At 48.6% G+C, this 23,477-nt stretch overlaps 5 protein-coding genes across 5 annotated transcripts; 3 read left to right on the top strand and 2 right to left on the bottom strand.

The window, feature by feature from the left end:
• Positions 1–465: 465 nt before the first annotated feature.
• Positions 466–2,835, top strand: LOZ57_006870 (uncharacterized protein; the record flags this gene model as incomplete). Its single annotated transcript, XM_049255885.1, has 4 exons — positions 466–535; positions 583–1,062; positions 1,741–2,717; positions 2,773–2,835. The coding sequence occupies 4 exons, from the start codon at positions 466–468 to the stop codon at positions 2,833–2,835; spliced, it is 1,590 nt and encodes a 529-aa protein (XP_049105134.1).
• Positions 2,836–3,622: 787 nt separating this feature from the next.
• Positions 3,623–5,887, bottom strand: LOZ57_006871 (uncharacterized protein; the record flags this gene model as incomplete). Its single annotated transcript, XM_049255886.1, has 1 exon — positions 3,623–5,887. The coding sequence occupies one exon, from the start codon at positions 5,885–5,887 to the stop codon at positions 3,623–3,625; it is 2,265 nt and encodes a 754-aa protein (XP_049105135.1).
• A 1,240-nt stretch (positions 5,888–7,127) lies between these two features.
• On the top strand, positions 7,128–11,501 carry LOZ57_006872 (uncharacterized protein; the record flags this gene model as incomplete). The annotated part of the gene is made up of 4 exons (XM_049255887.1): positions 7,128–7,204; positions 7,264–7,588; positions 7,689–8,230; positions 9,488–11,501. 4 exons carry the CDS (start codon positions 7,128–7,130, stop codon positions 11,499–11,501), a joined length of 2,958 nt encoding a protein of 985 aa, XP_049105136.1.
• Positions 11,502–14,652: 3,151 nt separating this feature from the next.
• On the bottom strand, positions 14,653–16,999 carry LOZ57_006873 (uncharacterized protein; the record flags this gene model as incomplete). The annotated part of the gene is made up of 5 exons (XM_049255888.1): positions 14,653–14,870; positions 14,922–15,326; positions 15,387–15,881; positions 15,937–16,133; positions 16,188–16,999. 5 exons carry the CDS (start codon positions 16,997–16,999, stop codon positions 14,653–14,655), a joined length of 2,127 nt encoding a protein of 708 aa, XP_049105137.1.
• A 4,720-nt stretch (positions 17,000–21,719) lies between these two features.
• Positions 21,720–23,191, top strand: LOZ57_006874 (uncharacterized protein; the record flags this gene model as incomplete). Its single annotated transcript, XM_049255889.1, has 3 exons — positions 21,720–21,726; positions 21,815–22,470; positions 22,523–23,191. 3 exons carry the CDS (start codon positions 21,720–21,722, stop codon positions 23,189–23,191), a joined length of 1,332 nt encoding a protein of 443 aa, XP_049105138.1.
• Positions 23,192–23,477: the final 286 nt, after the last annotated feature.

Raw genomic sequence — 23,477 nt, forward strand, 5'->3', positions numbered from 1 at the left:
CGTGTAGCGGAGTGATGACAGGGCCCGTGCTAGTTCAGGCTTCAAAGACAGACAGTAAACAAAATTTGCCATATCCATGATAGGGCATTTAAGATACTGAATGTGCAAAGTTCCATCTGAAACACTATCCAGCATTCTTGATCGAGTGTCCAAGCTGCAGACAACCCATCATTTCCCGCAGTGTGAGGTACACAATCTCAAGTTGCTTCCTGCTGGTCAGCCTTTGCACTGGGATATGCCTGCTCTGCTGCAATTCCATCAGTGTTGGAATGAAGAATTTCCGCCTGCGAGATTTCTGCACAACATTGGTATGAGTATTCAACGAGGCTTTGGCTTCGACGTGCTAAAGGAGGCTTTCGTGCCTCTTGATGAATCGTACACCAGTGACCGATATAAGTTGATGAACATACCACTATCGGAGGACATCTTCGTCCCTACAGATCACTGCGACAGAGGCTTCGTATCATGAAGGATGAAAACCTGGGCCTTGACGCCAACTTTACACCCTCTGGTACATTCGTGGATATTCACATAGGTATGTTTATATGCAACTGTGAAGACAACAAGGCTGATTTACCTCAGATCAAAACCGGCATGCTCTGTCACAGTCAATCGGTACGTCACGGCGTATCTGGCTTCTGTACCCTCCCACTGAGTCCAACCTCCGTGTCTTTGTTGGATCATCTGGTGAAAGTGGTCGTCTCACCAAGATATCCGGCCAGCTAGAAGGGGGTTATATTATTCAAGCTAGTTCATCCGAGATTATCTACCTTCCTCCCGCCTGGCTTCACGCCACCTTCACAGTATGCAGTGGTGTGCTGGTCGGTGTTAATTTTGTCTCACTCGAAAGCCTTGCCACTATGAGCCATAGTCTATGTGTTCGCTTTCCATACTTCTTCCGGCTCCCGCATAATTTTGAAGAGGATTTCAAAGTTCACCAGGAAGCTATTGAGAATTTTCTTGGCTCTGAGCATGATCAGGGAATCGTCGAAAGTGTCATACAGAGCTGGATTCAATTGGCTGGGGCGTTCCGATGCAAAGACCCCAACCCCGATCTAGCAGGTGAAGCCATGGCAAGATGGAGAGCAGAGTTTCATCAGATTTGGAAGTACACATTATCAGAAAAAGCAGCTAGCTGCTGCCGTCAAAGTGTCGGAGATATGTATCGGCATATTTTGGAGGAGCATATGTAGTGAGGTTAGAATTATACATACATACATACATAGACTAGCTTTGGCACCCCCACTCCTAACAAACCGCTCACCTCATTGGTGTGGCATTTCTTCTGTCTTGAATGGCCGGACGCCACTAAACTGCTTTGTATTATCTGAAACGGCCTCTACTCCGATAGTGTTTTGTGGGAGAAAGGGGCCTATGATCAGCCCAATGAAATGTAGAGGGCTTCCAACCCTGTACCTGTCGGAGTGACGACGAACTTAAGTATCAGAAGAGGATTCGAAATAGTGAAAGTTGAGATATATAAACGACGAGAACATCCTGTTCACACAATCTGGATTGCTGAAGATCGGTGAGAGTCTCGTCTATGCAATCCTTAATCTCCCCTGCTAAACCAGCAAAGGTAACCGAAAAACGACCTAGCAGCTCACGCCTGAAACAAAGTCACTCGCAACGAAAAGGCGTTTCGAGGGACTACGATGGGCTCTATTGAAACAAAATCTGGTGAATCACAAAATTTAGGTTGTGTATAACTGAGCGGTCTCTGACTAATTCTGATTGCAGAGAACGCGCTGCAAGACATGCTTCATACCACTGGTTCACTTGCAGCACTAGAGAGCGATGAGCAGAGACAAGCTCTCAATATCGTCGCCCAGCTCCGCAAGTACGGCCTTGAGAGCGTGCTTTCGCTCCCCCAACTAGTGGTCTGCGGGGATCAGCCTGCGGGGAAGAGCTCTGTTCTCGAGGCACTCACCGAAATCCCATTCCCAAGAAATGACAATCTCTGCACAAGGTTTGCAACTGAAATCATTCTTCGTCGAGCCCCAACAAATTCCCTGCAGATCAAGGTGATACCAGATCCTGAGAGGCCGGCCTTAGAAAAAGAAAATATCAGGGCTTTTAGCGAGGTTATCACCGATTTTGATGAGCTCCCATATCTAATGGCGAAAGTCACAACTCTTATGGGCATTGACGCTACTGCCGATGCAAGCCGTCCGCGCCGCGCCTTTGCAAAGGATACTCTCAGCATGGCCATCAAAGGCCCACAGCGTCCGCAGCTCACCGTGGTAGATCTTCCGGGAATAGTTCAATCAGAAACAAAGGATACGTCTCAGGAAGATGTGGCCTTGGTCTCAGAAATCACGGAACATTATATATCCCAGCCTCGCACAATTTGCCTTGCCGTCGTCTCCGCGACCCATGACTACGCAAACCAGGAAATTCTAAGCAAAGTTCGGAAATTTGATAAGGAAGGAGAGCGTACCCTTGGAATTATTACCAAACCGGACAGACTATCACCCGGATCAGGGTCAGAAGAAGCATTTATAGATCTGGCAAACAATCAGGATATACAATTCAAACTGGGCTGGCACGTTCTTAAGAACCGTAGCTTTGAAGAAACATCATTTTCATTCCACGAACGTAATGCATCGGAGGCTGCGTTTTTTCGCAAATCCAATTTCAAGGTTCTGGCGCCCGAAACGCTCGGTATCAGACAATCCATTAGAGATGACAACTTTCCTCCATCTCCAGCTTGTTTGGTAAGAATCCCTCACTCCAGTGACCATATTTTCTGACCATGAGTCCCTGAATCAGGAGAAATTTTATCCACCAACAGTTCGAATTGATGACAAATGGTTGCAAGCAAGAAGATCATAGAGTTCTGTGCCTGCAAACCCTAAAGATGCACATTAAATAGCTGTGCTCTGCTCAGTTATCTATATTCATGCGCATCCAGTTTAATATTGACAAATATGGATGTACGGATTCAGCATAGAATTTGATATTTGATTAAACTGAAGTAAGCTGGCTTGGAAATCATTCATTTTACACTACTGTGGAGAGCAAAGTCGTGTTCAACAGTCAACCATGGTAAATATCTTCTCCTGAGCAGCCTTGGCGCTACCATCTGGTAAGAGGCATTTGGTAACCTTGGCGCTATTGCTATTTTTAGTCTTAAAGAGGCAATCTGCCAAAAACCAAATGCAAGTGGCATTGCAATTGCTATTTGACATTTTAATGAAGTACCAAAAATAGCAATAGCGTCAAGACTACCAAATGCCTCTTGCCAATAGTATACCGTGGCCTTGGGTTGTCATAAGCGAACCAATCAATGATCCAAACTGTCGATTAGTTAACCCCTCTTCTGAACAATGGCAAGTTGTTGTGGCCTCTACGCCTACAAAATCCACCAGAGCATAGTTAACCTGGAGATGGGGGAAAGTTGTAATCTCTGAGATGGGTTGTCTTTCTAAAGGGACATCACATCTTCCGTATTTAGGTTAGGTTTACCTCCACAAAATGTAAAATTACTGTATGTTTGATACAGGCTGTATTATTGTATTCCCGTTTAGAATAAATAAATGTTCACTGAGAAAAATGAGTCATCAGAATTCGGGGTAGAGTTGGCTCAGGGAAAGGGGGAAATTGACTCCATGCCTGTGGCTCAGGGTAGACGGATACGTTTGTATGGCCGATCTTCAATCTTATATTGTCTCTTCCGAGGCTGCAATCTCTTCGGTATGTTATCCAGAGTGCATCGGTGGAAGTCAATGATCAGAGCCCGGTTCAGTTCCTGATTCCAGAGTATGTTTGGTGGCCGAAGGTCCCCATGCTGGACACCAAGTGACTGGATTTCACTTACCGATTGAGAGATGGCGGATTGGACGGTTTCATCTTGCTTCTTCTGAACACTCTCACCACCCCAGCCCATGAGGAGCATGTGTCGAATGTCTCCCGCACCATGAAGAAAGTATACTAGTTTTAAGTCTATCTTGCCTAGGAACACAGGAACTGCTGATCCTTGCAGAGGCTGCAGAATACGGTAGACATCTGCCTCCTGCGACACCTCTTTCCATAGCCTTGATGTTGTTCCTTTACCGACCATAGTGTATCCATATTGGGTGCAGGTGACTTTGAACGGCGCCCCATATGAACCACATCCTCCCATTGGTGTGCAATATTCATCCAGATTCTTGTCCAGTTGTTGTTTGACCATCAGCACCAATGCTTCTGCACTGATCAGGTGTCTGTCATCGTTCATCCCGGCACGATGGATCTCCACATTGGGGCAGCGGCTGTCGAGGATGCCGCCCTGCTGTAGACCCAAGAGACAATGTTGTGTGCAAAATCTATTGATATGAGGCCGAGACCGGCCTCCATAGCTACTGGTCTGGTTTGTTCTGAGACCTGAACTTGGCTGCTGGGTTGGAGGGGAAGATGTGATCTGGCTGAAGCCCCGTTTTCGTGTAGCAGGATCAGGATCTGGATTTGGATCAGAATCAGCATCATCCGGCGATTCACGGTGAAGGACCCTGGGTGGGGCACAGCCTGACCGGGACCGTGTTGGTATCTGTCGATCTGGGATGGCTGGGGCTGGAGAAGATGAAGGCTGGAATTCAGAGATACTCCCTTCAACAGCTTCAGAGCTAGTATAGTCCGAATCTGGAGGGTTCTGATGGCGTTCAGCAAAGGAAATCTGGGATCGTGCGTGGCTGAAACTGGTCTCCCAAGTTGGCAGCCGGTCCCGCGCATTGTTCCGCCAAGTATGGTCGCGAATGTGAGAACAACAGCTCATCAGGCAAAAACACAACACCTTTTCAATTTCGGTCTCTGGTCCTGTTGAGCCTTCAGAACCAACGTCCATGCCAGGTTGACTGAAATCATAGTACAGAGTCTCTGGGTCATCAAAGGGGACCCACAGCTGCACGTGCCCCACCCCTGTTGTCAAATATGAATATTCCAGCCCTTCCTGTATCATCACATGATATTCCTGCGCAATCGCCGAGCCAACAAGCCGCATGGCTTTGAATCTAGATTTCGCTGGATCATCAGTAGGGGTTGAGTTTGATTCGACAATGTCTTTATAGAAGTCAATGGGACAGTCTTCATCAGGGTCCGGGTTGAGCGCCAATTTAAGGATCTCATAGGGCAGTTTATGCGGTGGTTTGTATTCAACAGTGGTGATCAAGATCTTTGTGTTTCCCTCAACTCGTTGAATGCAGTACTGATCAGGATTGCCATGCGGCGAACTGAGTTGCGTCGTGTCCTCCTCATCAAGCGTGTGAGCCTGGCTTTCAAACTGCACCCCATCTCTCAGCTGAAATTCCTCCCGGGCCTGAGGAATCTTGCAGAGCTCTGAAATGATCATACGCACATGGTCCTCCACAGCCAGTCGCTCATAGTATTCAAGGTCGTTTTCGCTGCAGATGGGCGTTTTAAGCCTCTGGGCAAGTCGGGTTATGTCAGGAATAGGTGTGAACAGCCGTGGTGCATCACTCTGGTCTGGCTGGAGGTAGCGGCAGATAGAGTTGTAAACGTCTTGCTGAATGGTTGGGCAGTTTGTCCATTTTTTCAGATATAGCGGGCAGTATTTTCCAGTTGGGGCTGGTATTTTGCCTTTTGTAGAGTCGCTGGGTTTTCCGACTCTCAATGGCTCTGAGAGCAGGTCATGACAGTTCTGGACAAATTCTTTGAAGGTGGTTTGTTGGTTCCGCTCTTGTTCCTGTCTCTTTTCCTCCACTGCCTGTCTTTCGCGTTCCTCTGCCTGTCTCTTTTCCTCCACTGCCTGTCTCTTTTCCTCCAATGCTTGTCTCTTTTCCTCCACTGCCTGTCTTTCGCGTTCCTCTGCCTGTTGCTTTTCCTCCACTGCCTGTCTTCTTTCTTCCTCCACCCTCAAAAAAAGTTCTTTGTAATCAAGGTGGTCTGACATTTGGTTTGTATGTGTGAGCGAGCTCTAGCGACTGTTAAACGCTCCCGACAGGAATAAATCACAGGTCGTTCAGGCCTGCAGCTTGGGCATCCATGCATTTCACCTGGGTTAATTCTTGATTTTTCATCCAGACGGGATGATCTTAGTTTACGTGTAACTGGCTGACAAAGCATAGGGAGAACCAGCATCATTGTTTTTGTACAGCCAACAGGCTGTCTTGGCTTTCTCTCAACCCCCCCTGCACTCATTTGGTTCACATCTTTGTGCAGGTTGGCAGCTGTCATTTAGGGATACTGCTTCATTTGATTCTAACAATCCTATGGCCGAGCCAATCAGTTTAGCCTCAGGCTTGCTAGCCTTGGCCACCTTCGCGTTCCAATCCAGCGTTACTACGTACAAAACTGTTCAGAACTTTCGGTCCCATCCGAAACAGGCGCGCGACCTCATGGAGGAACTTGAGGCCTTGAGTGTGAAAAATACAAAAATGCAATTATTTCAAACCATCAATTCACCGGTCCCGCCACTAAGGATATTGACTCTTTACACATGCCACTACGTGTGCAATTCATATTATCCCAATTCAACCATACGAGTATAGAATCATTGAATAGAAGTAGAAGGGGGGCCAAGAGAGGTCTCACAAGAAAGAATAACCAATTGGTAGGCAGGGATTCCATGCAAAGAGCAGCCAAATTCCCGTTATATTTGTCAAGAGAGCTGGGGCCTGCAACAGCACTTGGGTTTAGTATACTTTCTTCATAGCGCGGGAGACATTCGACACATGTTTCTCATGGGCTGAGGAGATGAGTGTCTGCGGCCACTTTGGGAACAAGATGACAGATTGAATGCATTTTCACGCGTCAATTTAAGTAATTACCAAAGAGAATGCAGATAGGTTGTAAATATTGCAAAATATTAACATATATTTTCGAAATTTTTTTTTTTTTTTTTTTTTTTTTGCATGGACTCTGGGTCAAATCAACCTAGGTCACAGGCAGTTGAGAATATTTCGGGAAGGGGACTATTTCAACTATAGATACAGCTTTTGCAAGTCTCTGAATTCTGTCTTTGTCTCCATTTAGTGCTGCCTCCAAACTATGACAGCGACTACAAGCCTACTTTCAAGAACGAAGACTGTACCTTCATCAAAGACCACGTCGACGATGCGTATGATGCCGGCCCGGAGAATACGGGCGCGCTATTGTGGCGACATATTCAATTTCATATCGTCCACAGCCCCATGAAGGGCCGGCGGAACATTCTGTTGGCAAAAATCACACTTCTCCATACAAAGGGTGAAGACAAGAAACCAAGGGTGTCAGTGAATCTTCCCCTCAATTTTACTGGCGGATCAGAAGAAGCTAACATTCTCGCAGCAAAACATTCACCATCGGCCACCACCCAGACCCTGTATTCGACCTGCTGGGCCAATTGTTGGCACTAGCCGTCGCAGATGGCGTCTTTGCGGCAAGCATCCAAGATGTGAAAGTTATCTATGACTACCCCATCCCGTCCTACCTTTTGGGCGAGCCTTTGAAGTACAAACCAAAGAATCTTGATCAACCTGTGATCCGCCAACCTCTGGATGGCTCCAGTGGTAGGAGAACATCGGAGACTGTTCCGATGACGTATCAGACATTCTACAACTACATCACGGATCTCGGGAAGGCGATGTGCTTGAAGCACCGCCTGACCTGGTACGTCTGGCGGCGAGGGCTCATCAACGCGATCAACTGTATGTCTCCCCGATACCAGACTCCTTGTCGTGCTCTTCTAGCTTGCTGACTGCTTGCGCGAACAGCTGATGGAGCAGGCAAGACGGGAGCATTTTTGGAACGCACCTACCGAGAGGCTCAATGCCTTTCTGGGTGGCTCCGACGAGGGTGATAAGCGTCGCCGGCCCCTACCCATGGCTCCCCCGCCGCCCCCGAACCTGCTGATCGAGAAACGCAGAGGATTCGTGGAACTTATCCATCGGCGTACCTCGGACCTAAGTGACAATGAGATCTACAAACGGCGATGCCTCAGCATGAGCCTCTGGGTGGAAATGCAGGGCCGGAAGAAGGCTCAACAAGTCGGCAAGCTGAGAAAACAACACTTGACGCACACCAATCCTCCCCACGTCAGCGTGGAAATTAGAACAAAACAACGGACCATGCAGCTACCGGCATCGGCCTCTTTTGTGGTTGTGGTTCCAATGAGACGAGAGCTTCAGGAACTGCAATGCCTGTTCTGCAATGCTGACTCTGGGATGGACAGCCAAGCTCAATGCAAGGTTTGGGACCGGGTCAATAAGCTGTGGGATCATGTTGAGAAGCATGTGCACAAGGAGGAATTATCAGCGTACTTCTCTGGCAAGAAACCCTGTGGTCTTTGCCTAAGGAAGAATCTTCGCTTCGTTCCAGAGAGCATGGCTCACTTCAAAAGACATACTTATGACAGCCACGGCGCCCGACTGCGTGGGATGTCATGTCATGGTGTGCGATTGTCAACAAGATAGTCTCAATTTTTGACAGAACCTTAAGGCCCTCAGAGTCCATCCCAGGATCAACCTTTGTTTCAACCAGAGCTCCGCAGTTTAATGGAGTGGCCAGTTACGCCGTCAGTGGGCCTTGGTGTAAATTAGATTACTCATTCTAGAAAATCTCAACGCAAGATAATGGTTCTTGAATCAAGTTCTAATTCGATCAGCGACGTGTTTGTGCCATTCAACTGGGGTATACCTGCATTTGGACTGGGGATGGGGATTTTGCTCTTGGTAGTTGCGAGCTGATTGCCTGTTGAGGTTAAAGAAATGGCCATTTCCCTGGTAGGATTGACTTGTATTTGGATTTTCAGCAAAGGAAGGCTTATGTGTGCATACTCAGTTGTTGTACAACATACAATTTGGGTCTTTGCAGTCCGGGCGGGTGTTGAATTTGAAAATGAATTGCCCGCAGTGGTGGTTCAGCGACGAGCTCGGAGAAACAGAGATTGCTGGGAAAGGTAGACATTGAATACTAACAAGTCAACTGGAAAGCCACGGTGGACAGTAAGCCCGGCACTCGAGAAAGTTACTCCCGAGATACACAGCTGATCGTACAGATAACCATGCAACGCCCCCTCCATACATTTATCCCCCCTCTGCAAACCCCCTACATGAACTGAACAACGACCCAGCAAGATTGCATGGTCAGATAACGAATAAAGGGGCCTTCTCCCCTTCAACATATATGGGCTGTGAGGATGTTGTAGATGATAGACAGATGTAGCTTAGCTTGGCCCTTGATTAGCCACTAGGCTGAAAAGAGAAATGCATTAATAATAATAATAATTAATAATTGAGCTTGTAACGAATTCCCACCCCGAAGTTGTTGTGTTCCCCACTTCTTTCCACAGCAATACCAGAGTCAAGTTCGCCACCGACATCTCTTTTCACAGCCCGACCCACATCTATTTTGTCGGAGTGAGATATAGGTATTGTTTGGGTAAATTTCAGAAATAACCAGAAGACTGTAGGCTGGAATCCAAATGGCCCACGAATCCGACAAATATCAACTCCTTTTTAAGGAAGAAAAGAAACTCCGAGAGGAGGCTAAACAGCGCCTGCATACCACCCAGCAAGACCTACACTCGACCCAGCAAAACCTACTCAACCCGGCAAAGTCTCTATGAAGAGAGAGAGCAGAAACAGCCGACCACTATCTTTGAGTTCCTTGACGGCTGTCACACTCATTTATTCCGGGGACTTACTGTTCGTAATGCCAAGTATTCAACAAAGGGTGACTTATCAAACCCGGATGGCAAACTTCGCCGCGAGAGAATTCGACAGTGGCCCCATTTTGCTATTGAACAAGGGCGCATTTGGAAAGATCTCACTGGAGTGGATTTTGTCCTAGAGCGCCACTTCAAATCGCTGCATGGGCTGGCGGAATCTGGAGCAGAATTACAGACCGAGAAGACAGGGTCTGAATTGGATCTTCGACAGTTTCAGCATGAGACTCTCACTCGCCCCGTTCGTTCGGTGGTCACAAAACTGCATTGGAATATGCAAATACGCCAGCACTTCCGCCTCTTGGGCGGCATCACCTTTGAGAACCACGGAAACACCCTGAGTGAAGAATCCACGGAAACCAGGTCAGCTGAAGGACTGCGTCCCACAAAGCTTCGAAAAACCGGCCGAGTCAATGCCACGCCCGTTACAACACCACGGTCATCCCGCCCCCTGGCCGATGAGTTCTGCGTATATAACAAGGGAGCCGGTGAAAATATCCCCGCATACATCGTGGAACTGAAAGCACCGCATAAGTTGCCGCTGTCGGCAATCCGTTCCACACTGCATGACATGGATCTTGAAGAGGTGCTCCTGCATACGCCCGACGAGCCGGAGGAAGTTGCAGGTCGTCGTGAGATGGCTGCGGTGATCACCCAGGCATTCTCCTACATGATCAAATCTGGAGTCGGATACGGATATGTGGGTACTGGAGAGGCTTTCATCTTTCTTCACGTGGGCAAAGACCCAACGACAGTATTTTACTACCTCTCCACCCCGGGTGGGGATGTGGGCGAAAGCACGGGATATACCGGCCGAACTGATTCTCCCAACAGGCTACATCTGACGGCCGTCGGCCAGGTGCTTGCCTTCACCCTCCGGGCCATGCAGGCAGAGCCCTATTGCCAAATGTGGCGAATGGAGGTAGAGGCCCGGCTGAAGCCGTGGAGGCTCGTATACCGGGATAATGCCGTCGTCTCTTCACCGCTAACGGCGACCACACAGGAATACACACCAGAACATCAAAACCGAGTCGACTACGCCAGCCGTTCACCCGTTGTGACAAGGCCAAAAAAGTCCCTACGCCTGCGATCATCACCGTGCAATCCCACCTCGGTGTCACCGCGAAGCCCAGTGAATAGCAGCGATGAAGACCCAACAGACCTGACGAGCTCCCCAAGCAAAGCACCGCGTCGTCCACCCAATGTTATGGTTGTGGTGCCATCTCGCCGCAGTGACCAGCCTTCATCCCAGAAGTACTCCGAAAACCAAAGTCGGTCCCGGCCGTACTGTACCCACAGGTGTCTTCTAGGGCTGTCTAAAGGAGGGCCACTGGATGAGGCATGCCCGAACGTTGCCGACCACGGAACCGGCCAGCATCAGATCAACCGGTCTAGGTTTTCAGCTCTCCTCCACGACCAGCTGCTGAAGAAGGCCAAGTGCAACCACGATTCTTCCGAGTCCGATGGGTGCGAATCGCTTCATATTCACGGCTCCCGAGGGGCGTTGTTCGAAGTTGTGCTCAGGCCCTATGGATACAAGCTGGTGGTAAAGGGTTCCCACCCGAGTTCTCCAGGTATTTATCGCATGAAAAAGCTGTATATAAGCGCCTTCTCCCCATCCAAGGTCGTCACGTCCCCGTATGTCTCGAGATCCTGGATCTCTCCGAGCGGCCTCTCTTCTATGATGGAATTGCTAGGATCCCAAGACTCTTACTGTTTAGCCATGCCGGGGTTCCTCTTCCGCGCGCCCATGCTGACAGCCAAACTATCAACGACACGGCGACATGGTCACTTAAAGCGATTCACCAGCTTGGCGTGTACCACAGCGATGCGTTTGTCCACAATATGTTCTGGAGTATAGAGAACAATAGCGTGATTTTTATTGACTTTGAACGAGCTCACATCTGGAGTACTGGGCGAGATACCAGGCCCTATCTACAGGTCACATCATTGAACCGAAAGCGCAAGAGGCCAGATGCAGATCAAGTCATCAAGGAGATGCAGTTGAAGTCTGAATTGCTACGAATGCAAAGGAATCTCTGAATGGCCAGAGGATAGAATTTCTACGTGTAGATGCACCATTTACCTTTCCACCCTTTGCTTCGTCGTACACTTTGAATCTACAGAGTATTGGGATCATACTGTCGGAGAAAACCGTCCGGGCAAGCGACACAATGCAAGGTACACCGCCCATGTTTGTTCCGTATATGATTCCTCCGTACTGCTCAATATTCCTGATTTCTTGGTCATTGTGCACAACATAGTAGCTATGCCACTGAGTCTGATATGCGGTCTGCGGGGATGAATATGTGGCCAACAAATACGCTCGCATTTTTAGCTCACTCGCCTTACATTCCATCATCAACGCTGCTGCACACCCCACAGTAGGCGGATTCGAAACGGAATCAGGCGTCACATTCTGAATGGTGGGCGGGGAAATTGGTGGAAGTGGTTTGTTTGTATGAAGTGGAAGGCAATTGGCAAGGCCTATATATGAGAGGCAACGGTTAAGTCAAGTGGGGATGCTGAGAGATAACATTCTCCAAATACACAAAAGGTAAGTTGCCGCGGCAAGGAGTAGGTAGGGCCATCGGCTCTTATATTGCCCAGAGTTCATTGAACGGATCCCATATTTCAGGTTATTGGAACATCTGCTCACGGACCAGCGGAAGTGGAGGCTTCGGTGCCCTGCGCACTGTCCCTTCACCGAGCATCTACCCGTTTCAGGGCAATGTACACAACTAAAATATGGAGTAGTGAAGATGTGAGTAAGACTCCAACTGCATCTTTCGCGTAACAGTGAAAGTGTGACCAGGATTGCGAACGGAATATGGCAGAAGGGCTCGGCGGGGAATCCTGTAAGTATGCCGGCCGCTCGCCAGGTCGCATTTTTCGAGTGGAGGCCAATTGTGGGTTAGCATTGCCGTTACATTAAAGTCTTCACTCTTCTATTTCTCTAACGCAGCCTCTCAATCAATCATATGGTTGACGCTAGTGATATGAGCAATTGCCTCCATATCGAATGTTTCATTCTTGTGGCACGGGGCAACTTGTTCGAGAGAGTAAAATTGCAATACCTATAAACTCGGACGCTGCCTCCCGCGGCCATAGCTGATGGTGCTTGATCTCTTCTTTCCTTGTGGACGAGCAGATTCTCCGAGATTTGTTCCCTTATCAGGGGTGCTGTATTATGGAAATGGTGGAGTATTTTCTTTTCCACACTCCTGATCACACTCACAACGGTCACATCTTTTCCTTGCATGGCCTCCTGCTCTTGCCCTAAGCCTAGAGGCATATAGATGAATATCTCGCCTCTCTGGCTGGTGTATTTCCGCCTCGGATAGGTATTCCTGGAGCTTGAAATCGCCATCGTCTATGAAGTCTAGCTGTATCCGTCCATTTCACCTTCGTGGGCCATATCTTCGTAAGGCATATATATGAAAACGCTCAAGTCGACAGCTATAGAATTTTCCTTTGCTGGTGGGTTGTTTCTTGCTATCTAGTTGTATTTGCCCCTCCATCCCTAGGCTACTGGCAATGAGAGATCGGGCATAGCTCATGTGTGTTTCTTCATCTCGCTCCAAATTTTCATCTGCCACCGTCATAACTCTTTGCTCACAGGTGAGCTGTAGTACGGTAAAAGCGCCTAGTCAACTAGACTCGTGGCCTGCTAGGACGGCGGCTAGCCACGGAATGCTGGTGACAAAACCATGATGATGACTTGCTCTCTCCTTAAGGAGTTTGCGAAATGGCGCGGATCGAATCACCACATTATCGTGTGGGCCTGAGGGATCATCGTACAGGACAAAGGGCTGATCTGCTAGGAGCGTTTCAACTAGTGTAGGCATCTCGGACGCTGTGGAGAGGGTATCATCTTGGTCACATCTATGGTGTTCAGAGGAGATTGGAGGTTGGAGCTGCATTGAGACAAGTAATTGGTATGCATAGAGAGTATTATTCTATGAGGGGAGCCACATAGGGAACAAGGAAGCCTATACCTATATGCAAGACTGTAGCGGATATGTGGGTGAAAATACCCAGGCCAACCACGGCCATCGTACCGGAATTTATACTGCTTTAGAGCTCTACCTGAAGTGTGGAAAATGTACATTGTTGAGACTTGACCCGCGAATTCATGTAGTTGTATTGCATCTCCCTTAAAAGGGTTAAGGAAGAAATTCCTGAGCCAAGGGCTACCCAAGATGTCCTAGCAAACGGCTAGTTATAGTTACCATCAACGATCACGTGCATGTTGAATTACTATGGTGGGGGTAGTCAGCCCCTCCATGACGCGAAATCAAAAATATAAATCACCAGCACCATTCGGTTGAGTTGGAAGGGAAATATTTACATGTTATTGAAACACAGAACGCCTGCTAGTACATAATGAGCCAAACAATCGAAGAGATATCTGATCTGCCCAGCCAGGGCAGAAACCAAGTCCGAGTCTGAAGCGCCGCTTTCCTTTTTAAGACAGAAGCTAAACTTATAGCAGGTTATCATAGAACTTGAGGAAGAATGTATTCCAGCTATGTTGGAGCCCTCAGCCTCGGTCAATGTTTGCTCCGCCATAAAGGCCGCTGCTACCACTCTCGCTTCCGACGAACGCGACGGGAAAGGGACAACACCCGAGATGGCGAAAATGAAGGTGCTGCTCTTTAAAGAAACACCAGTCTATAAAGCGGTGGTAGATTGTATTGTGAAACATTTGCCAGGTGTAAGATATGTGCCCAATCTCCAAAATTCAATTCTAACTATCGAAATTAAGGTCAACCTCCATAACCACGAGTTTCCGATACAAAACCTATCGCAAATGAACTTTGATACAATTATATTCCCCCCCGGCGTTTACCGATTTGAATCACTCAATGTGATTTCCATACGCGTTTCGGCTTTTGGAAGCGTAACTGCGGAAAAAGTAGATACGCATTCCCACGAAATCGCCCAAGGGGATATCTTTGTAGCTAAGGGGCCGGTGGATATAAACGTTAGAGAAAAGTGTGCCTTCGTCATTATGACGTCAAAGTTGGGTATCCTATAAACTCATAGAGGCCAAGGAGATCGTCCATCACTTGGGATGGTAGTCTTGGTCGATGTGCACTGTTGACGATGTGATCCATAACCATTGGTTCAGGAGTAGGAGTCGCTGCCAATGAAGGATCGTAATGGGAAACCATAGCGTCCATAATCATAGGGTCAACAACTGGTCTTGCATTTAGAGCGACTTGAACTGGGATAATGTTAGTTTGTTTGGCTATATATGTATGCGATATGCACTTACCTCTTTTTTCTTGCTCGCCATTACATAAGTGTGCTCCGTCTTGTAGGGCATCCAAATTTACGGTGAAGTTTTCAGTTTCCCCGGAGATAAGGACCGTTGTTGAATTTACCCAGCTGCTATCTCGGGTCGAATCTAACCTTCGATCGCTATTAGCCGAGGTCGTTATCTGTTCTGCGCTGGCTAGTGAAGCTAACGCGGTTCCAGAATTTGCTGCGGAATATGTACAGTTGGGATTAACTACAACGGATTCACAGGGTCGAACTGTAGTCGGAAAGGTACTATTTGTGTCAAAAAGGTGCAAGGCATCAACACCAGGTCGACTACATGGGTTCATGCGGCGACCTTGCAGCTCGTTATCCAGACACGGCCGTTTTTTGAGTATACTGTGGGGCCCAGATTCCGTTCCTATGTATCCGAAGTATTAGTCCATGATAATTGAGAGAGACTTATGCCATATGGCCGTACCAGATCCCTGTTCACCTGCAGAGACGACACGATCCGTGGAATCCCCTGATTCTGCTATGCGAAATGAGGCCTCAGGCAGCAGTACACGGGCACTGTGGAGTTGAGAAAGGACAGTGGCTGCATTAACAGCATCGGCATTCCGGGCATCGCGATCCCGTAACGGTTCAGAGCCCATTTCGTGCCCCCTTTCCACCACGTTTCTGTTCGATTGATGGAGCCAGGAGCCTTCGTTTCTGGCAAAGTCGGGAGAGGGTGGATACTCAGCCACTACCTGGCAAGACTGCTCAAGGCCCATCCAAGGTGGACCACCTGGACGATGCTGTGGCGACTGCGGGCTGTTGGCCGACATCGACTCGCTAGGCCCCCATGTTTCAGTATGGGGTGGAGGCTCGGACAGCTGAACACGTCGCTGACGGTAGTTGGCCTCAATACCCTTAGTAGTATGGGTAGATGGAGCTGTGCTGTTCGTTTGTCGCCCTTGGCGTCTCTTTTGGCCTGTGGATGTGTCAATATATAATACTCCTCTAGCAATTATGGCGAGGCGATATACTTCGCTCTTTATTGCTCTCCGCTGTTCTCTTATTGCTGAAATAGGCCTTTGAGGGGCGAAAGTTGTCCTGCAGTTTTTTGGAAATTGCTTCTCCAATAGGTTGTAAATTCGATGTTTTCACAACTTTATCGAGGCCTAGCTCACGAAGCCTTTGAGCTTCTTGCGGTATATATTTTCGGAATTGCCGATTTGTGTATCTAGAAAGAAACAATTAGAATTATCAATAAATATAAAATTTGGGCTAATTATACTCAGTCTCGTAAACCCCCAAAGGCAGAGCAATCAAACAACCTAAGTTCCCAAGTTCAGTAACCCAAGCGTCATATCCGCGACCGATCTCAACATAGCGGCATAACTTGTTTTTTATTTCTGCAATACTGCCCAGTGATGGATAACGGGTTCCTATAACTTTTGATAGTGAATTTGATGCTCCCCGGCGCCACTGTTTTCCAGAATGGTATCCTTGTTTAACAATCGAGACGTAGAAACTATGTAGATAGAATCGACGAGATATTACCAAAGCGTCCCTTACTCCCTCACTCTGGTCAAGCCTATAGAATGCTGCCACCAAGCCTTTTTCTTTAGAGAGACATTGTAGCTGCGGCTTCAAAAAAGGTCTAGGTCCTTCTGCCTGGCACCGTTCCAAAATGGCGTGTAATGGGGATGGTATCTCGACTGTTGACACTTCGGGAAGTCTGCGTTGGAATTGCGTTACAGTGGTTTTGATTGTCTTTTGAGTGGAGCCCCCTTCTGCTTCAGAAGTTTCAGAAGCATCTGTCCGTTCTTCAGAATCGTTCGTCTGGCTTTCATACCCCGCTCCCTCCTGGGTAGAATCCAGGCGGCCAGAGACATCCGCACTCTTATCCACACTTCTATCATTTTTTTCTCGACGTCTCCTTGGTGTTTGTGTCAGTCTCTTAAGGGATGTCTTTTCGAGGTCTGGTAGGGTTCTGTAGCAGTTACGACATTCTTCCGTTGATAGAGTCTCATTGTTGTCGCTTAAGAATTTTGCCAACGCAAGAAGACGTGCCTTCAGTTCTTCAACCTTGGGGTTAGAAGCCATCGCTATTAAGAGTAAGACATTGATATTGCAATATATTTGCGAGACTCACATTCCGCAGTACCTGAGCGGTAAGCAAGCAACCATCACTGACGATCGAAAAGATTTGGCCAGCGTGCGCACTTTTTCTTGGACGAACTTCGTCACGGTGCACGGGGCCGTTTGCCAAGCGGAGCCTCGGGAAATACCCGAAGTTGTCTTTGAGCTAACTCAAAGACAACTTCGGGTATTTCGTGAGAGCCAAAACGCTCGGGCTCTTAGCACCCGCCCCCAAGATATCGATTGTAAATGGTAGATCCCATATTGATACGGCTATAAAGTAATCTTACAGCCCCTTGGGTATGGACGCCTTTCTGCCCTTCCTTGGTAGTGTGTCTTAGCCTTGCACCTACACATGACTTCCAGCTTTGGTTGCCTGGCCCAGTAGGCAAGATGGCCAAAATATTCTCCTGGTTCTGCTTTTCCTTGCAGCCAGTGCAGCCTTCGCCCCCTAATACCCAATACACATTTCCTGACAGACCACCCTACTCGGAATCGTACAGCTACCCAGCGCCTATGTCTGCCGGCGGCCACTCGCCAACCTGTCGCTTTTTGCCGGCTGATTTACGAACTTCGCCCCGCCCGCAAACCCACGCAAGGGTCCCCCCACAAACAATCGATGAAGCATACCTTAGCTCCACGCAAGATACAGATCGTCGTCGGCCGAGTCTCCCAAATGCAAAGTGCCAACGGACAGAATATCAATCTCCCAGCCCGGAGAATGTTTTCTGGGGTCCTCATGGTCTGGAGAGCACAAGCGGCGTCGCGCAGCCGTTTAGTTCGGTCGGTTCTTTTATGGACTTTGGGAGTACTCGGGAGAATCGGTTGGATCGATGGCTGAATGGAATGTTATTTTGGAAGTCGCCGACCCCGGGCTAAAGAGTCACGTACTGTCATGACGCAGGATGGTAACGTTCAGCCGCCTGTAACAAATGTTATCCTTATCTTAGTTAGTCCTATTTGGGATATTATGTTACATAATGTTGAAGAGCAGTCAGATGACCTTGATCAGCATTTAGGTAATGATCAGGTGATCTTGCCGATTAGGGACAGCCCCCCCCTCTGCAAACCCCCTACATGAACTGAACAACCGACCCAGCAATATTGCATGGAAAGAGCACGAATAAAGGGGCCTTCTCCCCTTCAACATATATGGGCCGTGAGGATATTATAGATGATAGACAGATGTAGCTTAGCTTGAACCCTGCGTAGCCACTAGGCTGAAAATGAAAATGGATTAATAATAATAATAATAATACTAATCCCCCCTAAGCATTTGAATAGCTCGTACATTTCTAGTCCGGAACGTAATGCATAATATACAGTACAACAGAAACTGCCGGTGCTGGGGTCTATTTACCTAGTGCATATGGACTGCTGCCAGCTAACACATAAAAAGGAGTGATACCCCACGGCCACAGCCATAGCCCAGACACTATCTTCTGTATCTTGCCGAATATCGTTATCCTTTAAATCGTTAAACCATGTATAGCCTGGACCCCACACAGTGTTTTTCTTATCAGCTGCTTCCTCATTGCAGTACGCAAACGTCGGGTGAAGATTTTACTAGAGAAGTCGCCATCGAATGGAGCATCTGGAGGGCCCAACGACGTATCGCCCGCCACTATTACGCTCTTATTGCACGCTGACGGAGTGCCCGATGAGCCAGACTGGGGTCAACCAGCCTACATACACAATAACCTCAAGACGTTGACGCTCGGGTCTGCCTGTGCAATTGAATTCCCACTGTATGGAGTACTGATCTTGATTGGCGACTCATCAGGCTGACCTCCAATAGTGACCTTATGTTTCCTGGAACGGCTTAGGGTGAAAAAGGCGCATTATATGTAACGTTGCATTCCGATACTGTCAGTGTTGCTAACGATCTATACTATAAGATTCACCATAAGGGATACCAGGCCGAGGTGGGGGCGATTGGCGCTACTCGATTGCGTCACCAGGGGTGCGGGAGACTCTTCTTCAGCGTGAGGTCGTGTTCAAAGTGGAATATCCCAGCGGAAGGTATCCCGAAGACCGCGAAGAAGTGGGGAAGCGAGCTCAAAGGGAACTCGCGCGCATTTTGGCTCTAGTATAGTAAGGAATACTGCAAAAGACTCGGCGAGACAGGATATTCTTGCTGAATATTTCAAATTATGCACCAAGGCTTCCTCGCTCCAGTCTCCTCCTCCTTTGTGTGTACCATCCCCATTTTCGGTTTTCTTTATTTCAATTTAAGGTGTAATTATCTGGGTACTTTTGCCTTTACTCAATAACCACGCGAGCAACTCTCATTTCAGCTAGGGCTTAGGCTCAGGTGTTGGGTCCGTATATTTACCGATCCAGGATTATTCATAGCGAAGGATTTTGTACGTTTCAAGTTGTCTATTATCATCCGAGATTTCTTGAGCAAGGTTCTCGCATCTGACTCCGTGGTTGGTAGATAGTATGGTTTTCTCGAGGACGTTGGGATGCGGCTACAATGATTGGCTCGGGTCGGGTTCGGGCCGTTGAGAGTGGGGCCGCTTGGCGCGACCCTTCCAACGCTCACACTTCCGCCACAACCATTGCTACTTGGTTTAGTTTTTCTTCATACAGTCAATGTCATTTCGATCCGGTAAAGCCCACACGCACGGAAACAATCCATGTTCTTTCATATGGAACGTATTCTCCAGGACCCTCTGTCGCTGAAATTGCCGGTCCCAACCCATTTTCTCCGGGGTTGCGGTAGCGACGCGAAGCGGGATGCGTTGCCCTCTCGATGATACTCAAAGTACTACTTTAATCTGTGATGTTATAAGAGTACCCAATTCCGCTGCTGCAGTGAATATGCACCAGACAATCTCATTTCATTTCCGCCCGCTAGCTCCTCGATACGTGCGATATGATGGCAGATTACCTCCCGTCCGGGGCACTGAGTCTCTTGTTCACGGCTCCGATTGTGGCGTTGTTCCTACGGTCACTCCTATATGGTAAGCCACACCGGGCGGTGAATGTCACTCTCTTTCTTGGGTCGATGGTGCATATCGCGGGTGAAGGTGCATGTATCGCATTCATGGTGCGGAACGGTAGGCGGCGGCGGCCCCTCGAGCTGCTGCGAAAGCTGATTGACCCTCAGGCAGTGATACGATTGGTTTGATTTTTCTTGGGGTCACGACCATATTCTTTCCTCTTTTCGAGGTTCGTCGGCCTTGTTCCTTCCAGGCCCGACTGATTATTTCGATAGACATCCAGCATGGGGAGCATTCCAACAGAAGGTCTAGCTCCAAAGCCTCATGACCCATTCTACATCTGTGCCGGGTTGCTGTTGCTCCTCAAGCTCCTCTGTGCCTTCACGCCATTGTTTTGCTTAAAAGCATACTCATCCGTTCACCTGCTGCTCAGCTTTGATTGGGTTGCTTTCCTGGTCAAGACGCAGTCGATATACAGCAAATCAACATCATTCCACTCCGACAGCGAGCCGGCCATGGCCAGGCTCAAGTACCGGATGGCCATCTGTGTTGTAATGGCCTGCTTCGAAACGTCGCTCGGTGCGTATGGGCTTGTGACCAATCGACCTAGCGTCGTGTCGATTGGTTGGATGAAGGTGGTGACGGGGATGTACGTTCTGCCGGGGGCATTCCAATGCGATAGAAAGGCCCGTCCTACTCGCACTGATGGCAGGGGATGTACGAATGTGGAACGCCGCAGCAACTGGTTGAACAATGAATCAGGGTGCTGAGGCAGGCTCTATAGCCTTTCTACGGAGGGTGAAAATGGTGTCAATATTTGAATGAATGCGATGAAGGCGGATTTTGGTGCATTTAGTCTCTCTTGTCTCAGGCAGGATGTAATAATATCAACCGCAATCTAAACTGAGAATCTGCTCAGTCAGATATTTTATTCATAATAAATCGAACCCTAAGAATCATATGAAGCATAAAGAGAGGATATCTAAAAACATGATGCGGCACAAGCTTCATAGGCGCCAGGCCTCTCCTCTGATTCCATCAAGCTGGGATCTGATACGCACTATCTGGCGGGTCAACAGTCGACAAACACGAGGAGAGTACCACAGCGGGAAGTAACCATAAGTGCATTCCAGAGTATCTCTTCCCTGTGGGTCTGCAGCACCGTGGCAATGGTCGGTCTACAAAGGCATGGTGGAGTAGCTATGTCGCAGGCATGGCTTCGACGTGAAAGAGATCATGGAAGCAAGCTCGGAATATACTTAGCGGGATACCAATTACCATTCAAATTGAGTTCTGTGGCGCTACAAGAGTATCAAGGGTATGAATTTTTTTTTTTTTTTTATTCATCAAGTACGCTGCCAATCAAAATCGCCAGTGGGACGGGTTCTTCTAAAGGGGGTGCAAAACATTTCATACCCATAGATAGGACTGTAGTCAAGTCTGGGTTACTCACTAGTCCGCTTGGCATCTGGAAGTGTGAACCATCAGTTGCCGGAAGTCAATCTCAGACCACTCCAGACCAGCGCTCAGGATGTGAGCAACAAACAGCCATCCTCTTAAGACCTGTCATGGGTGTCTCAAATAGCGACGTCGGAATTTGCGTATCAAGGTCCCGACGGGTTTTGGAAATAGCCATGCAGGCCCGCGAGATTCCCAATCCATAGATAAATCAGGTCCGTCGCCATGTTTCTCGGCGTGATTCGTGACCAGAAGTCTTCTTAAGCAACATCTCCATTATGGATCGTGAGTTTTTGTCACTCCCCCAGAAATTCATCTACTCAAGCAACCACAGGTTCAGTCCGTATATACTATGTTGCTCATCATATCGCAGTGGATGGCAACACCACACCACCTCCACTTCCTTCGGTGATTATGAACGAAGCAGTCCATGTTTTCCATTCGCAACATGGCTGGTTCATCGCCACCAAGCAAACGCTTACTATGGAGGAAATCCGAAGTCCATCTGAGTTTCCCTGCAAGAAGGAGGACTTTCTTGATGCCGCGGCTGTCTGCCAGCAAGTCGCGCCAGAAGCCGCACTTGCGTACACATCGGTCATCAATGCACAAGGCTTGAATGCGCAATTTAGTTCCCAGTGTGAAGCTCGTGATGTGGTGATCAGCGATCATCTAGCATGGCGAAAACAGGAATGGCTGGGATTTGGGAGGAAGCTGGATCATGCCAATGGGGAGCAATTGACCAAGGACTGGATAGACTATTTGGATGCCATGAAAGATCGCATGAGATATATCATTCAGGAGCACCCCAATTGCTGGAGACAAGTTCTGCCAACCAGCATTCTTGCGATTGCGGACTGCGTTGGAAGAATTCGCAGCATCTCACACCCATTCCCGGGCACAGGGGAGCTCGAGTCCCCGAACGGGCAGTTCTCCGTGGCGCAGTTGACCTGTGTCCGAGATCGGTACACGCAGGAATTGGAGGAGCTTGACAAAGCCATCGCGGATCTCAGTGATCGATGGACAACCGTGGTACGCATTCCCCTATGTCTCCGATATTCTTCTCACTCATCCTGTCGATCAGCCCGGGCCCACTCTGTCCAAGTTTCTACTTCATATCGTTGTGCTTCTCATGGCATCCGAATATGAAGTGATCAGGGCGATGCCGAATTATCAAAGTGCCATTTCCTGGACAGAGGTGGAGTGGCAGCGTCAAATTCAGCGGTCGCGAGATCTGTCCGACGATGATTACCTCGCCCTCGCCGACGTACTGGCTGAGTATCGCGTGTTCCCAGATGATACTGGATTAGCGGCCGGAAAGCTGAAAGAGCAGCATGAGGCTTTGATGGCGGGGCTGGCAGCAATGGTCCTTGAATTCACGTGGGGGAGTGTGCGACCTCTGGGTGTGAGATATACCGCCTCCATGAACATCATGATTCTCTGTGCATGTCTGGGCATACTCCCCGCGTGTCCAGGCGACAAGATTCATTCCCGGGTCGACATTGACTATCTCGCGTCCCAGCTTAGCAGGTCGCCACTCCACGATAGGATCAATTGCTCCGAAGTGATAGGTGAGCATAATCGCCTCATTCACTTCCTTACGCCTCAGGGGTCATTGATGGTGGAAAGGAACCTGGCGGCTCCCGGGAACAGCGGGGGAACAGCGGCGACCCAGCTCACCAAACGGCCGAGCCATGGTGATATCCGTGACGATGGAAAACGGCCAAAATTTGACGGTGCCGAAAGCGACTAGCTCACACTGCTGCACCATATCGAGGTGGGCTGGCATGATGTTGCATCTATCCCGGGAGCGGTGGGAAGGCGTTTAGTCTTGCTGGCTTAGATATTCCATTTCTAGAATTCCCATGTCCTTCACTACTCCGCAAGGCCTGATGCGGCTGTGATGAAGATCTTTGAATGTATTGTTTTGATCTATGGTGGAAAAGACCAGGGCAATGTGATGAGTGTATTGTTGATGCAATTTGGTGACCAGTTGTTCAGGCATAGTGAAATAGATGTAGGGTCTGGCTGTGCTCTGA

The sequence above is a fragment of the Ophidiomyces ophidiicola genome (genome assembly GCF_022830035.1).
Source record: "Ophidiomyces ophidiicola strain CBS 122913 chromosome Unknown scaffold_67, whole genome shotgun sequence".
Classification (NCBI taxonomy): Eukaryota; Fungi; Ascomycota; class Eurotiomycetes; order Onygenales; family Onygenaceae; genus Ophidiomyces; species Ophidiomyces ophidiicola.